At 41.0% G+C, this 17,570-nt stretch overlaps 1 protein-coding gene across 2 annotated transcripts in view; it reads left to right on the forward strand.

Moving 5' to 3' along the window:
* VPS13B (vacuolar protein sorting 13 homolog B) overlaps positions 1-17,570 on the forward strand; it is a 1,996,594-nt gene that overhangs the window by 300,705 nt on the left and 1,678,319 nt on the right. For both annotated transcript variants that reach the window (XM_053715243.1, XM_053715242.1), the window contains exon 6: positions 9,698-9,879. In XM_053715243.1, coding sequence (XP_053571218.1) covers positions 9,698-9,879 — 182 coding nt within the window. The remainder of the gene's footprint in view (positions 1-9,697; positions 9,880-17,570) is intronic.

The following is a 17,570-nucleotide window of genomic DNA, read 5'->3' on the forward strand; positions in this document are numbered from 1 at the left end:
AGCAGCAAACAGTAAACAGATATATACAGATAATTAAGAGAATATGCAATAAACCTACCACACTTATATCAGATTATTAGAGATGATATGCTCACAAGTGGACCCAGATGATATTAGTATAATCAAATAACAAAAATGTCCACACAAAGAATAATCCAAAAGAAAGAAGGCAGCTCTCTGTCATAGGACGGTCATCCTGGTGTGGCGTGATCTATAAGAGAAAGAAGCACAGAGGCGCCAACATGGCCTAGTAACGTCACGGCAGTCAGATACAAAACATCAGCAGGATAGGAAATATACTCACAAGCGTAGCGCACCCAAATGGTGCTATTGTGGCAGCCTGGAACATCAAACAGTGGTCCAGCTCACTGGTGTCTCCATCCAGATAGAGATGATCCTTGGCGAGGGCCTATCTATGATGCCTATAAGGGCAAAAAAGGCACACACATAGCCCAGTAACGTTTGTACACCAGATAAAAAAGGATTCAAGGTTGTACTTACAGGAAACAAAGCACCACCAGGTGCAATATCAGCAGTACTGGGACCTCTCAGCCGCCCAGTGGACTGTGGAATCCAATTTGCAGGATGCAGAAAATCACCACTTTGGAAGATAGAACTAGCACACACACTCTGCCCCCAAACAGGAGCAGAATAATTGTGATAAAGCAAGTGTATATTTAAAAACTTTTATTTTAAAAACAGCAACATGTTTCTCAGCCACCACAGGCTGAGAAGTCTCAAGGATAATCCGATGGGCAGAGGATCACTCTTACCATCTGTCAGCAATCTATATCCCAGGAGTAGAGAACTGGGAGGCGGATTTTCTAAGTCGTCAGACTTTTCATCCGGGGGAGTGGGAACTCCATCCGGAGGTGTTTGCTCACCTGGTTCGGCTATGGGGCACACCAGATTTGGATCTGATGGCATCTCGTCAGAACGCCAAACTTCCTCATTATGGATCCAGGTCAAGGGATCCTCAGGCAGTACTGATAGATGCTCTAGCAGTACCCTGGTCGTTCAACCTGGCTTATGTGTTTCCACCATTTCCTCTCCTTCCTCGTTTGATTGCCAGAATCAAACAGGAGAGAGCTTTGGTGATCTTGATAGCTCTTGCGTGGCCACGCAGGACTTGGTATGCAGACCTGGTGGACATATCATCTCTGCCACCATGGACTCTGCCACTGAGACGGGACCTTCTCATTCAAGGTCCATTCCAGCATCCAAATCTAATTTCTCTGCAACTGACTGCGTGGAGATTGAACGCTTGATTTTATCAAAGCGGGGTTTCTCTGAGTCGGTCATAGATACCTTGATTCAGGCTCGAAAGCCTGTTACCAGGAAAATCTATCATAAGATATGGCGTAAATATCTTTATTGGTGCGAATCCAAAGGCTACTCCTGGAGTAAAATCAGGATTCCTAGGATTTTTTTCTTTTCTCCAAGAGGGATTGGAGAAAGGATTGTCAGCTAGTTCCCTAAAAGGACAGATATCTGCTCTGTCTATTCTGTTGCACAAGCGTCTGGCAGATGTTTCAGACGTTCGGGCTTTTTGTCAGGCTTTAGCTAGAATTAAGCCTGTGTTTAAACCTGTTGCTCCGCCATGGAGTTTAAATTTAGTTCTGAAAGTTCTTCAGGGGGTTCCGTTTGAACCCATGCATTCCATAGATATTAAGCTTTTATCTTGGAAAGTTTTGTTCCTAGTTGCTATCTCTTCAGCTTGAAGAGTTTCTGAACTATCTGCATTACAATGTGACTCACCTTATCTTGTGTTCCATGCTGATAAGGTGGTTAATCAGGAGATTGTTGTTCCTTCTCTGTGTCCTAATCCTTCTTGTAAGAAGGAACGTCTGTTGCACAACTTGGACGTGGTTCGTGCTTTGAAATTCTATTTACAGGCAACCAAAGATTTTCGTCAAACATCTTCTTTGTTTGTTGTCTATTCTGGAAAGTGTAGGTGTCAAAAGGCTACGGCGACTTCTCTTTCCTTTTGAATGAAAAGCATAATCCGTTTGGTTTATGAGACTGCTGGACAGCAGCCTCCTGAAAGGATTACAGCTCATTCTACTAGAGCGGTAGCTTCCACATGGGCTTTTAAAAATGATGCTTCTGTTGAACAGATTTGTAAGGCTGCGACATGGTCTTTGCTCCATACCTTTTCAAAATTTTACAAATTTGATACTTTTGCTTCTTCGGAGGCTATTTTTGGGAGTGGTGCCTTCCGTTTAGGTTTCTAAGGTTTTGCAAGCAGTGGTGCCTTCCGTTTAGGTTTCTGTCTTGTCCCTCCCTTCATCCGTGTTCTAAAGCTTTGATATTGGTATCCCACAGGTAAGGATGAATCCGTGGACTCTGTACATCATGCAAAAGAAAACAAAATTTATGCTTACCTGATAAATTTCTTTCTTTTGCGATGTACCGAGTCCACGGCCCGCCCTGTCTATTCAAGACAGATGATATTTTCTCCAACATTGGTGTGTCCGGTCCACGGCGTCATCCATTACTTGTGGGAAATGTTCTCCCCCACAGGGAAAGGCAAGGAGAGCACACAGCAAGAGCTGTCCATATAGCTCCCCCTCTGGCTCTGCCCCCCAGTCATTCTCCTTGCCGCTCTGAACAAGTAGCATCTACCACGGGGATGGCGAGGAGTTTGTGGTGTTAGTTGCCTGCCTAAATCTGTTTAACATGTCTGTTCCATCAGATAACCTATGTTCTGTGTGTATAGAGACAAATGTGGTTCCCCCTTCGAGTGTTTGTGATAATTGCGCCATAGCGTCCAAACAAAATCAGGACAGCTCTGTTTTTTTTCATAATGTTGCCCAAGATGATTTATCTAATGAAGGTAGTGGGGATAGCTCTACATCCTCTCCTTCTGTGTCTACACCAGCTTTGCCCGCGCAGGCGACACCTAGCGCACCAGTGCTTATTTCTATGCAACAATTATCAGCAGTAGTGGATAATTCTATAGCAAATCTTTTATCCAAACTGCCAGTTTTTCAGAGAAAGCGTGATTGTTCAGTTTTAAATACAGATAAAAAGGATGAACAATCAGACGCTGACGATGCCTTATCTATTTTACCCTCACATCAATCGGAATTGGCTGTGAGGGAAGGGCTGTCTGAGGGTGAAATTTCAGACTCAGGAAAAATTTCTCAACAGGCAGAACCTGATCTAGTGGCATTTAAGTTTAAGCTAGAACATCTCCGCGCTTTGCTTAAGGAGGTATTAGCTACTCTGGATGACTGTGATTCCATGGTAGTACCAGAGAAGTTGTGCAAATTGGACAAATTTTTAGAGGTCCCAGTGCACGACGACGCTTTTCCAATACTTAAGAGGGTAGCGAACATAGTGGAAAAGGAGTGGGAGAAGCCAGGTGTACCCTTTGCCCCACCTCCTATATTTAAGAAAATGTTTCCCATAGTAGACCCTAGAAGGGACGCATGGCAAACGGTCCCGAAGGTTGAGGGAGCTGTTTCAACGCTAGCGAAGCGCACAACTATTCCTATAGAGGACAGCTGCGCTTTCAAAGCTCCTATGGATAAAAAATTGGAAGGATTGCTTAAAAAGATTAAAGTTAGCTAATTCCTTTATATTGGATGCCGCCTTTCAAATAATGAAATTGGCGGCGAAAAACTCAGGTTTTGCTATAGTAGCGCGGAGGGCGCTTTGGCTAAAATCCTGGTCGGCAGACGTGTCGTCCAAGACTAAGTTATTGAATACTCCTTTCAAGGGTAAGACCGTTTTTGGGCCGGAATTGAAGGAAATTATTTCAGACATCACTGGGGGTAAGGGCCATGCCCTCCCACAGGATAGGCCTTTTAAGGCTAAGAACAAGTCTAATTTTCGTTCCTTTCGCAATTTCAGGAACGGACCGGCTAATAACTCCACTGCCGCTAGACAAGAAGGTAACGCGGCCCAGTCCAAACCCGCTTGGAAGCCCATGCAAGGCTGGAACAAGGGTAAACAAACCAAGAAACCTGCTGCTGCTACCAAGACAGCATGAAGGGGTAGCCCCCGATCCGGGACCGGATCTGGTAGGGGGCAGACTATCTCTCTTCGCTCAGGCTTGGGCAAGAGATGTTCTGGATCCCTGGGCACTAGAGATAGTTTCCAAGGGATACCTGTTAGAATTCAAGGGACTTCCTCCAAAGGGAAGGTTCCACCTGTCTAGCTTATCTTCAGACCAGATAAAGAAATAGGCATTCTTACATTGTGTAAGAGACCTATCAAAGATGGGAGTGATAAACCCAGTCCCCTCCGGGGAACAAGGTCTAGGGTTTTACTCAAACCTGTTTGTGGTTCCCAAAAAAGAGGGAACTTTCAGGGCAATTCTGTATTTAAAGATATTAAACAAGTTCCTCAGAGTTCCATCCTTCAAGATGGAAACCATTCGGACAATCTTACCAACAATCCAGCAGGGTCAATTTTTGACTACCGTGGATCTGAAGGATGCGTATCTGCATATCCCAATCCACAAATCTCATCATCAGTTCCTGAGGTTCGCCTTTCTGGACAAACATTAGCAGTTTGTGGCTCTTCCATTCGGTTTAGCCACCGCTCCCAGAATTTTCTCAAAGGTGCTAGGGTCCCTTCTAGCGGTCCTAAGACCGAGGGGCATCGCTGTAGCACCTTATCTAGACGACATCCTAATCCAAGCGTCGTCTCTTTCCAAAGCGAGGGCTCATACAGACATTGTGTTGGCTTTTCTCAGATCTCACGGGTGGAAAGTGAACATAGAAAAAAGTTCACTGTCACCGTCCACAAGGGTTCCTTTTCTGGGAACAATAATAGATTCTGTGGAAATGAAGATCTTTCTCACAGACGTCAGAAAGACAAAGCTTCTAAAAGCTTGTCGAGTTCTTCACTCTATTCCTCAACCCTCCATAGCTCAATGCATGGAAGTAATAGGACTAATGGTCGCAGCAATGGATGTGGTTCCTTTTGCTCAAATTCATCTAAGACCATTACAGCTGTGCATGCTCAATCAGTGGAATGGGGACTATACAGACTTGTCTCCCCAAATTCAAGTAGACCAGGTAACCAGGGACTCACTTCTCTGGTGGTTGACCCAGGATCACCTGTCTCAGGGAATGAGTTTCCGCAGACCGGAGTGGGTCATCGTCACGACCGACGCCTGCCTCTTGGGGTGGGGCGCGGTCTGGGACTCTCTGAAAGCTCAGGGCCTATGGTTGCGGGAAGAGTCGCTTCTCCCGATAAACATTTTGGAACTAAGAGCTATATTCAATGCGCTCCTGGCTTGGCCTCAGCTAGCGGAAGCCAGGTTCATAAGATTTCAGTCGGACAACATAACGACTGTTGCGTACATCAATCATCAGGGGGGAACAAAGAGTTCCCTAGCGATGAAGGAAGTAACCAAGATAATCCAATGGGCAGAGAATCACTCCTGCCATCTATCTGCTATTCACATCCCAGGAGTAGACAACTGGGAGGCGGACTATTTGAGTCGTCAGACTTTCCATCCGGGGGAGTGGGAACTCCATCCGGAGGTCTTTGCTCATTTAACCCAATTATGGGGCATTCCAGACATGGATCTAATGGCGTCCCGTCAGAACTTCAAGATTCCTTGCTACGGGTCCAGATCCAGGGATCCCAAGGCGACTCTAGCGGATGCATTAGTGGCACCTTGGTCGTTCAACCTAGCATATGTGTTTCCACCGTTTCCTCTCCTCCCCAGGCTCATAGCCAGGATCAAACAGGAGAAGGCCTCGGTGATTCTGATAGCTCCTGCGTGGCCACGCAGGACTTGATATGCAGACCTGGTGAATATGTCATCGGCTCCACCATGGAAGCTACCTTTGAGACAGGACCTTCTAGTACAAGGTCCATTCGAACATCCCAATCTAGTTTCTCTGCAGCTGACTGCTTGGAAATTGAACGCTTGATTTTATCCAAGCTTGGGTTTTCAAATTCTGTGATTGATACTCTGGTCCAAGCCAGAAAACCTGTGACTAGAAGGATTTACCATAAAATATGGAAAAAATATATCTGTTGGGGTGAATCCAAAGGATTCTCCTGGAGTAAGATTAAAATTCCAAAGATTCTCTCCTTTCTCCAAGAAGGTTTGGATAAAGGATTTTCAGCTAGTTCTCTAAAAGGACAGATTTCTGCATTATCCGTCTTGTTGCACAAACGACTGGCAGCTTTGCCAGATGTACAAGCTTTTGTTCAGGCTTTGGTTAGAATCAAGCCTGTTTACAGACCCATGACTCCTCCTTGGAGTCAAAATTTAGTTCTTTCAGTTCTTCAAGGGGTTCCGTTTGAACCTTTACATTCCATAGATATTAAGTTACTATCTTGGAAAGTTCTGTTTTTGGTTGCTATTGAAAGTTTCTGAATTATCTGCTTTGCAGTGTGGTCCACCCTATCTGGTGTTCCATTCAGATAAGGTTGTTTTGCGTACTAAGCCTGGTTTTCTTCCAAAAGTTGTTTCCAACGAGAACATCAACCAGGAAATAGTTGTTCCTTCTTTGTGTCCGAATCCAGTTTCAAAGAAGGAACGTTTATTACACAATTTAGATGTTGTTCGTGCTTTAAAGTTCTATTTAGAAGCAACAAAAGATTTTAGACAAACCTCATCCTTGTTTGTCGTTTACTCTGGTAAGAGGAGAGGTCAAAAAGCTACTGCTACCTCTCTTTCTGGCTGAAAAGCATTATCCGCTTGGCTTATGAGACTGCCGGACGGCAGCCTCCTGACCGTATCACAGCTCACTCTACTAGGGCTGTGGCTTCCACATGGGCCTATAAGAACGAGGCTTCTGTTGACCAGATATGTAAGGCAGCGACTTGGTCTTCACTGCACACTTTTGCCAAATTCTACAAATTTGATATTTTTGCTTCTTCGGAGGCTGTTTTTGGGAGAAAGGTTTTGCAAGCCGTGGTGCCTTCTGTTTAGGTAACCTGATTTGCTCCCTTCATCTGTGTCCTAAAGCTTTGGTATTGGTTCCCACAAGTAATGGATGACGCCGTGGACCGGACACACCAATGTTGGAGAAAATACCATCTGTCTTGAATAGACAGGGCGGGCCGTGGACTCGGTACATTGCAAAAGAAAGAAATTTATCAGGTAAGCATAAATTTTGTTTTCTTTTGCATGATGTCCACGGCCCGCCCTGGTTTTTTTAATCAGGTTGAAATTTTTTTTCTTTATACACTACAGTCACCACGGCACCCTATAGTTTCTCCTTTTTCTCCTAACCGTCGGTCGAATGACTGGGGGGCGGAGCCAGAGGGGGAGCTATATGGACAGCTCTTGCTGTGTGCTCTCCTTGCCTTTCCCTGTGGGGGAGAACATTTCCCACAAGTAATGGATGACGCCGTGGACTGGACACACCGTTGGAGAAAGTAATTTATCAGGTAAGCATAAATTCTGTTTTTTATTAAAATCTTCAGTCACCTCTGCACCTTATAGTTTCTCCTTTTTCTTCCTTGGCCTTCGGTCGAATGACTGGGGGGTGGAGTTAAGGGGGGAGCTATATAAACAGCTCTGCTGTGGTGCTCTCTTTGCCACTTCCTGTTAGGGAGGATAATATCCCACAAGTAAGGATGAATCCATGGACTCGGTACATTGCAAAAGAAAGAAATTTATCAGGTAAGCATAAATTTTGTTTTCTCCAGCCTGACTCCGCAGGATTTGGTATTCGGATATAGTGCAGACAAGACCTGTTAATAAGGTCCTCTTTTTCATCCGAATCTCTAATCTATACATTTAATGGCGTGGAGCTTTAACACCTAGTTTTGAGACATAGAGGTTTCTTTAGGTTTCTCTTATTTCGTTATTGATTCTTTGATGCAGGCAAGAAAGTCTGTAACACAAATGATTTATTACTGGATTTGAAAGGCATTTTTTGAATGGTGCACTTCCAGAAGGTTTTCTTGGTATTCCTTTAGGATTCCTAGAGTCCTTCAGTTTTCTCAGGATGGCTTTGACAAGGGTTTGTCTGCTAATTTCTAAAAGGTCTAATTTCTGCTTTATCTGTTCTTTTTCATAGGAGGTTGGCTAAACTTTCTGAGGTTCAAAGTTTTGTCCAGATGTTAGAATTAGACCAATTGTTTTAACCAATGCATTCCATTGATATATGTACTTTTACTTGGAAAGTACTCTTACTATTAGCAATCTCTTCAGGACGGACAATTTCTGAGTTGTTAACCTTGTCTTGTGATCTCCATTTCTAATTTTTCACAAGCAGAAGGCAATACTTTGTACTAAATATGATTTTCCTCCTAAGGTAGTTTCAAAGGAAAATACCAATCAAGAAATGGTTGTACCTTCATTGTGTTCAGGTACTGCTAACTCTAAGTAGCGGCTCTTACATAATCTTGAGATAGCCAACGCTTTGAAGTTTTATCGCCAAGCTACTTAAGATTTCAGACAAACTTCTTGTTTTTTTTTTTCTCTACTCTGGCACTTGTGAGGGGCAGAAAGCTACTAAGGTAGTGTTGGCCATTTGACTCAAAAAGTGATTCACAAGGCATACTTGAAGGCGGGAAAGTCTCCTCCTAAGCATTTTAAAGTGCTTTCTCAAGAGTAATTGCAACATCATGTGTGTTTTTTTTTTTTTTTAATTATGCATCTTTGGAGCAGATTTGCAAAGCTGCAACATGTCTTCTCTGCATACTTTTTTTCAAATTTTTTCACTTTGGTTTTGCCTTTTTTTGCAAGCAGCTTTTGGCAGGATAGACCTTCAGCCTGCAGTGTCCGCTAATTTAAAACTGCCAACTGCCAAACCGTCTCACCCTTTCCGCAACATAGCCCATCGGCTTGGGTATTAATCCCATATGTTATGGAGGACTGTGGACCATCGTCATTTTACAAAAGAAAACAAATGTTTGGGCAACAGTTCTGACACATCTACAAAACCGGCTTTGTCTTTCTTACCTCTGTTTCCTATTCTCTACTCGGCTATACATTAAACTAAGAGAGAGATGGGAGGTGGGAGGGATTTTAAGTTCTGATATAGGTTCTTGACTCTCTCCTAGTGGTGGGAAATAAATCTCATGTTATGGGGGGACTGTGGACCATCATCATTCTGAAAGAAAATAATTTATCAGGTAAGCATAAATTTTGTTTTTTGAACATAAACTTTTTCAAGTGGACTGTCCCTTTAATTGGCTACCATATCGCTAGCAGTTCCATGTTTTGTAAGGGGAAAGGTGAAGGCTCACAGCCAAGTACAATTTTAAGGAACCATGTGCTGCTCATTAACGGTACAGAATGGTTGGGTTCAGCAAAAGAGTATATAGTTAAAGGTTTGTGTGCAGAGCATATTTTGAGCAATCCAGCTCATTGATTATCTAGATGGTGATAAATTTAGTGTGGACCTTATTAGTCTGACATCTTCTGTACTGCTAAACTGACACACTGAAATCTTAGTTTGTCAGAATGGTTTATTTGTTTCCTTTACATCATTCTTTTCTTTGGGGGGAAAACAGTTTCTAATAATTTAAAAATGTGTGTTTTATGTGCACTAGATGTATCATATGTGAATGTTGCATTTTACTTTCAAGTCAAATTTATCTGAACAGAATAATATGATCATTTTTAATATTGTATTATGTTAGTGACAGCATTTACATGATGTTCACGGTATTTTAAATGCTGTAGTCTGAGAGTATAATTGTGAAGTTACCATGGCTAAAGATAATTGTCACCTTTTATCATCTTTTCTTTATATTTGTCTTTTAGCCACTGAACTGGTTCTTAGAAAAGTGATTAACTTTTCGGACTGTACTGTTTGTCTTGACAAGAGAAATGCTAGTGGAAAAATAGAAGTTTACCAGGATCCATTGCTGTATAAGTGCTCATTCAGAACTCGTTTACATTTTAACTATGACAGTCTTAACTCCAAAATGCCATCTGTAATAAAGGTAAGATCATATTAACCACTAATTATTGTTGTACATGTTAACCAAATATATAATACATGTGTTAGAAACAAGTGGTGTTTCCTTTAGCTACACATAGGCGGAATTATCATTATTGTTATGTTATACCTAAAGGGACATAAGTCTATAAACCAAAAGTGGAGCTTTAAACAGTTGACAGTGTGAGTGCAAGCAATATTTTGAGGATGTGTTCTTTTATGTATCCTTTCATTACTCAGATTTGTTATTTATGGAAAGTTATCTCTTCAAGAAGGGGTTTTATAACCATAGCAGATAGAGATGGGAGTTGTTTGTCACTGAGGAAGTGCCCATTTGAAGGGCAGGAAACTCCTTGATTTGTTTCCTTTTTTTTAGCCATGTGTGAGTTATGCCTGAATTTTTTTTACTAACTATTTATAATTACTTAATTACTAATGGGCCAATGCTGTATTTATCTGCTTGTGGAATTCATTATTTCTTTCATGTAATTGGCAAGAGTCCATGAGCTAGTGACATATGGGATATACAATCCTACCAGGAGGGGCAAAGTTTCCCAAACCTCTAAATGCCTATAAATACACCCCTCACCACACCCACAATTCAGTTTTACAAACTTTGCCTCCTATGGAGGTGGTGAAGTAAGTTTGTGCTAAGATTTCTATGTTGATATGCGCTTCTCAGCATTGTTGAAGCCCGATTCCTCTCAGAGTACAGCGAATGTCAGAGGGACGTGAAGGGAGTATCACTTATTTGAATACGATGATTTCCCTAACGGGGGTCTATTTCATAGGTTCTCTGTTATCGGTCATAGAGATTCATCTCCTACCTCCCTTTTCAGATCGACGATATACTCTCAATTTACCATTACCTCTACTAATAACTGTTTTAGTACTGGTTTGGCTATCTGCTATGTGTGGATGGGTGTCTTTGGGTAAGTATGTTTTTATTACTTAAGACACACTCAGCTATGGTTTGGCACTTTATGCAATTATATAAAGTTCTAAATATATGTATTATATTTATATTTGCCATGAGTCAGGTTCATATTTGGGAATGTGTAAACACTTTAAGAAATGTATTTCTTACCTGGGGTTTAGTCTTTTTCAATTTGACTACTTTTTGCAATTGCGGGTGTTAGGCCCGCGGGTGCGTCAAATGCTAGACTTTATTGCGTCATTTTTGGCGCGAACCTTTTTGGCGCGAAAAGATACGTTTATGACGCAACTTCGTCATTTCCGGCGTCATACGTGACGCCGAGACCTTTCACACGGCGGTGAAAGGTGACGCAAGTGTGTCATTTCCGGTCATTTTTGGCGCCAAAAAAGTTTACGTTCCGTTATGCGTCATACTTGGCGCCAAATTTTTTTCATTATTTCAATACCCCATTCATGTTTGCCTCCTGCTTCTTTTCTATCAAGAGACCTATGCTTTTGCATTTTTTCCCATTCCTGAAACTGTCATTTAAGGAAATAGATAATTTTGCTTTATATGTTGTTTTTTCTTTTACATTGAGCAAGATGTCCCAATCCGATCCTGTCTCTGAAGTTTCTGCTGGAACATTGCTGCCTGACATCGGTTCTACCAAAGCTAAGTGCATTTGTTGTAAAATTGTAGAAATTATTCCACCGAATGTCATTTGTAATAGTTGTCATGATAAACTTTTACATGCAGATAGTGTTTCTATCAGTAATAGTACATTGCCAGTTGCAGTTCCTTCAACTTCTAATGTGCATGATATACCTGTAAATTTTAAAGAATTTGTTTCTGAATCTATTATGAAGGCTTTGTCTGCATTTCCACCTTCTAATAAACGTAAAAGGTCTTTTAAAACTTCTCATTTAGCTGATGAAATTTCAAATGACCAACAACATAATAATTCATCCTCTTCTGCTGAGGATCTATCTGAAACAGAAGATCCTTCCTCAGATATTGACACTGACAAATCTACTTATTTATTAAAATAGAGTATATGCGTTCTTTATTAAAAGAAGTGTTAATTACTTTGGATATTGAGGTAACCAGTCCTATTGATGTTCAGTCTAATAAACGTTTAAATTCTGTTTTTAAACCTCCTGTGGTTTCCCCAGGTGTTTTTCCCATTCCTTTCTGATATGATTTCTAGGGAATGGAATAAGCCAGGTACTTCCTTTATTCCTTCTTCAAGGTTTAAGAGATTGTATCCTTTACCAACAAAATCTATAGAGTTTTGGGAAAAGATCCCCAAAGTTGATGGGGCTATTTCTACTCTTGCTAAACGTACCACTATTCCTATGGAAGATAGCACTTCCTTTAAGGATCCTTTAGATAGGAAACTTGAATCTTATCTAAGGAAGGCCTATTTATATTCAGGTCATCTTCTCAGACCTGCTATTTCTTTGGGTGATGTTGCGGCTGCATCAACTTTCTGGTTGGAAAATTTAGCGCAACATGAATTGGATTCTGACATATCTAGTATTGTTCGCTTACTGCAACATGCTAATCATTTTATTTGTGATGCCATTTTTGATATTATCAAAATTGATGTTGGATCCATGTCTTTAGCTGTTTTAGCTAGAAGAGCTTTGTGGCTTAAATCTTGGAATGCTGATATGACATCTAAATCTAGATTACTATCTCTTTCTTTCCAAGGTAATAATTTATTTGGCTCTAAGTTGGTTTCTATTATTTCAACTATCACTGGAGGAAAAGGAGTTTTTTTGCCTCAGGATAAAAGACCTAAGGGTAAATCTAAGGCTTCTAACCGTTTTCGTTCCTTTCGTCAGAATAAGGAACAAAAACTCAATCCTCCTCCCAAGGAATCCGCTTCCAGTTGGAAGCCTTCCTCAAATTGGAATAAATCCAAGCCATTTAGGAAACCAAAGTCTGCCCCTAAGTCCGTATGAAGGTGCGGCCCTCATTCCAGCTCAGCTGGTAGGGGGCAGATTAAGGTTTTTCAAGGATTTTTGGATAAAATCTGTCCAAAATCATTGGATTCAGAGCATTGTCTCTCAAGGGTATCGAATAGGATTCAAAGTAAGACCTCCTGTGAGAAGATTTTTTCTCTCACACATTCCTGTAAATCCAGTAAAAGCTCAGGCTTTTCTGAAGTGTGTTTCAGACCTGGAGTCTTCAGGGGTAATCATGCCAGTTCCTCCTCAGGAACAAGGTTTGGGGTTTTATTCAAACCTATTCATTGTACCAAAGAAAGAAAATTTGTTCAGACCAGTTCTGGATCTGAAAATTTTGAATCGTTATGTAAGAGTCCCAACTTTTAAGATGGTGACTATAAGGACTATTCTGTCTTTTGTTCAGCAAGGACATTATATGTCCACAATAGACTTGCAGGATGCATACCTTCATATTTCGATTCATCCAGAACACTATCAGTTTCTGAGATTCTCTTTTCTAGACAAGCATTACCAATTTGTTGCTCTTCCATTTGGCCTAGCAACAGCTCCAAGAATCTTTTCAAAGGTTCTGGGTGCCCTACTATCTGTAATCAGAGAACAGGGTATTGCGGTGTTTCCTTATTTGGACGATATCTTGGTACTAGCTCAGTCTTTACATACTGCAGAATCTCACACAAATCAACTAGTGTTGTTTCTTCGGAAACATGGTTGGAGGATCAATTTACCAAAAAGTTTCTTGATTCCTCAGACAAGGGTCACCTTTTTAGGCTTCCAGATAGATTCAGTGTCCATGACTCTGTCTCTAACAGACAAGGGACGTTTAAAATTGGTCGCAGCATGTCGGCTCCTTCAGTCTCAGTCATTCCCTTCAGTGGCTATGTGCATGGAAGTTTTAGGTCTCATGACTGCAGCATCGGACGCAATCCCCTTTGCTCGTTTTCACATGAGACCTCTACAGCTTTGTATGCTGAATCAATGGTGCAGGGATTATACAAAGATATCACAATTAATATCCTTGAATCCCAATGTACGACACTCTCTGACATGGTGGATAGATCACCATCGTTTGGTTCAAGGGGTTTCTTTTGTTCGCCCAACCTGGACTGTGATCACAACAGATGCGAGTCTTTCAGGTTGGGGAGCTGTTTGGGGGTCTCTGACAGCACAAGGGGTTTGGAAATCTCAAGAGGCGAGATTACCAATAAATATTTTAGAACTCCGTGCAATTCTCAGGGCTCTTCAGTTCTGGCCTCTATTAAAGAGAGAACCGTTCATTTGTTTTCAGACAGACAATATCACAACTGTGGCTTATGTAAATCATCAGGGTGGGACTCACAGTCCCCAAGCTATGAAAGAAGTATCTCGGATACTTGATTGGGCGGAATCCAGCTCCTGTCTAATCTCTGCGGTGCATATCCCAGGTGTAGACAATTGGGAGGCGGATTATCTCAGCCGCCAGACTTTACATCCAGGGGAGTGGTCTCTCCATCCAGATGTGTTTTCTCAGATTGTTCAGATGTGGGGGCTTCCAGAGATAGATCTCATGGCCTCTCATCTAAACAAGAAACTTCCCAGATACCTGTCCAGGTCCAGGGATGTTCAGACGGAAGCAGTGGATGCGCTGACACTTCCTTGGTGTTATCAACCTGCTTACATCTTCCCGCCTCTAGTTCTCCTTCCAAGAGTGATTTCCAAAATTATCATGGAACAGTCTTTTGTGTTGCTGGTGGCTCCAGCATGGCCACACAGGTTTTGGTATGCGGATCTGGTTCGGATGTCCAGTTGCCCGCCTTGGCCACTTCCGTTACGGCCGGACCTACTATCTCAAGGTCCGTTTTTCCATCAGGATCTCAAATCATTAAATTTGAAGGTATGGAAATTGAACGCTTAGTTCTAAGTCATAGAGGTTTCTCTGATTCAGTGATTAATACTATGTTACAAGCTCGTAAATCTGTCTCTAGAAAGATTTATTATAGAGTTTGGAAGACTTACATTTCATGGTGTTCTTCTCATAAATTCTCCTGGCATTCTTTTAGAATTCCTAGAATTTTGCAGTTTCTTCAGGATGGTCTGGATAAGGGGTTGTCTGCAAGTTCCTTGAAAGGACAAATCTCCCCTCTTTCTGTTTTATTTCACAGAAAGATTGCTATACTTCCTGATATACACTGTTTTGTACAGGCTTTAGTTCGTATTAAGCCAGTCATTAAGTCAATTTCTCCTCCTTGGAGTCTTAATTTAGTTCTGAGGGCTTTACAGGCTCCTCCATTTGAACCTATGCATTCTTTGGACATTAAACTACTTTCTTGGAAAGTGTTGTTCCTTTTGGCTATCTCTTCTGCTAGAAGAGTTTCTGAGCTATCTGCTCTTTCTTGTGAGTCTCCTTTTCTGATTTTTTCATCAGGATAAGGCAGTTTTGCAGACTTCTTTTCAATTCTTACCTAAGGTTGTGAATTCTAACAACATTAGTAGAGAAATTGTTGTCCCTTCTTTATGTCCTAATCCTAAGAATTCTTTGGAGAGATCCTTACATTCTTTGGATGTGGTAAGAGCTTTGAAATATTATGTGGAAGCTACTAAAAATTTCAGGAAGACTTCTAGTCCATTTGTTTTATTTTCTGGTCCTAGGAAAGGTCAGAAAGCTTCTGCTGTTTCCTTGGCTGAAACTTTTAATTCATCAAGCTGATTTGGAATCGGGTCAAACCCCGCCTCAGAGAATTACAGCTCATTCTACTAGATCAGTCTCCACTTTGTGGGCTTTTAAGAATGAGGCTTCAGTTGATCAGATTTGCAAAGCAGCCACTTGGTCCTCTTTGCATACATTTACTAAATTCTACCATTTTGATGTGTTTTCTTCTTCGGAAGCAGTTTTTGGTAGAAAAGTTCTTCAGGCAGCTGTTTCAGTTTGATTCTTCTGCTTTTTGATTTAAGTTTTTTTTTTATTTTAAAAGTGAAAATAAACTTATTTTTGGGTTGTGGATTATTTTCTCAGCGGAATATCGCTGTTTTTGTTTTATTCCCTCCCTCTCTAGTGACTCTTGAGTGGAAGACTCCACATCTTGGGTATTGATATCCCATATGTCACTAGCTCATGGACTCTTGCCAATTACATGAAAGAAAACATAATTTATGTAAGAACTTACCTGATAAATTAATTTCTTTCATATTGGCAAGAGTCCATGAGGCCCACCCTTTTTATGGTGGTTATGATTTTTTTGTATAAAGCAAAATTATTTCCAAATTTCCTTTGTTGATGCTTTCTACTCCTTCTTTATCACCCCTCTGCTTGGCTATTCGTTAAACTGAATTGTGGGTGTGGTGAGGGGTGTATTTATAGGCATTTTGAGGTTTGGGAAACTTTGCCCCTCCTGGTAGGATTGTATATCCCATATGTCACTAGCTCATGGACTCTTGCCAATATGAAAGAAATGAATTTATCAGGTAAGTTCTTACATAAATTATGTTTTTGTATCCAGTATTCAGCTTTTTGGCAGGTGCATACTTTTGCTTATTGGCATTTACACTGTCAGCTGTTATAGGTACTTTTATGAAGCTTTATAGTGATGGTAAATCTTAGCAGTTGTGAAACCCTAGAATTTACCAATGGAGCAAATAAAGGGGACTTTCAGTCATGAAGTATAAAATACTTCATAAAACATCAAAATGAGGTGATAACTAATAAACTGCTAGCACTCAAATAAATACATATAATACAAAACAACAGTGCTTGATTGCAGAGGATCACAGGACAATATTCAAGGAAGGAAAAGGACAAATATACAACTAATCCAATCCCACAGGGAACAATACTCACATTGGATAGAGCTATAACTAAACTCTTAGTGATGTTTCAGGTAGGTAGGGGCTTTATAGAGCCAATAGCTTTGCGGGTGCCAAGCCGGATATCCTGCACGGCTATTGGCCAAGAGGTGGAAACGTCACCTCTCAGCAAAATAGCGTTCTGCCGTGGGCTGCCTGAGGAGCTCAATGCGGCAAACACTTCAAAAAAATAAAGGAACTTTCAACATGAAGTATTTTATACGTCATGACTCAAAGTCCCCTTTATTTGTTCCACTGATAAATCCTAGCCTTTCACAAACGCTAGGATTTACCATCACTTGAAGAATGGTATTTGGCCTTAGCATCATGTTTTGAAATGTTTGCAATAGATTATTGTTAATAAAAGTAATAATACTACTTCCTTTTTTTTATGTGTCTTCTGTGTGTCATAATATAATATATAGAGCATTTTGCCACCTTTAGTAACTGAAAACATCCCCGAAATTCCTTGAGCTCCTCTCTTTCTTCCACATATACCCCAGTTTAGTTTTTATATACTTGCTTTGAGTATGGTAGGGTTGGTCTTCCTTTAGACTTGTGTTCTCATCAACAACTGTAAGTCTCAGATGCAGGTGAAAGGTCATGGTAGGGACAAAACTTCAGTCTTCTTTCAAGTAAAGTAAGTGAAGGAGCACAATATTTCTAGTACTCCGAACAACCTCAGTTTCAGATGTTTGTTTGCTACATTTAATCGGGAATGTTTGCCTTATAGTATTCAAGAATGCTTTGCCAATAGACATTTTTATGCCATTCTTATATCCAAAGCAATTCAGGGAGTTCTGCCTCTTCAGTGTAAAACTGGGTTCTGTTCCTCATTGTTTCTATTTGCCATTCAAGGGGTTCATGGTGTTGAGTATTAGATTCCCTGAGTTGCCAGTCTGGAATTTTTTTGTTGATTGACTGTCTCTTTGGAATATAGACTTGTATGAGTATCCTCCTATTGCTTTTTGTGGGTGATTTCAAAGTTAA

Source organism: Bombina bombina, chromosome 5 (assembly GCF_027579735.1).
Source record: "Bombina bombina isolate aBomBom1 chromosome 5, aBomBom1.pri, whole genome shotgun sequence".
Lineage (NCBI taxonomy): Eukaryota > Metazoa > Chordata > Amphibia > Anura > Bombinatoridae > Bombina > Bombina bombina.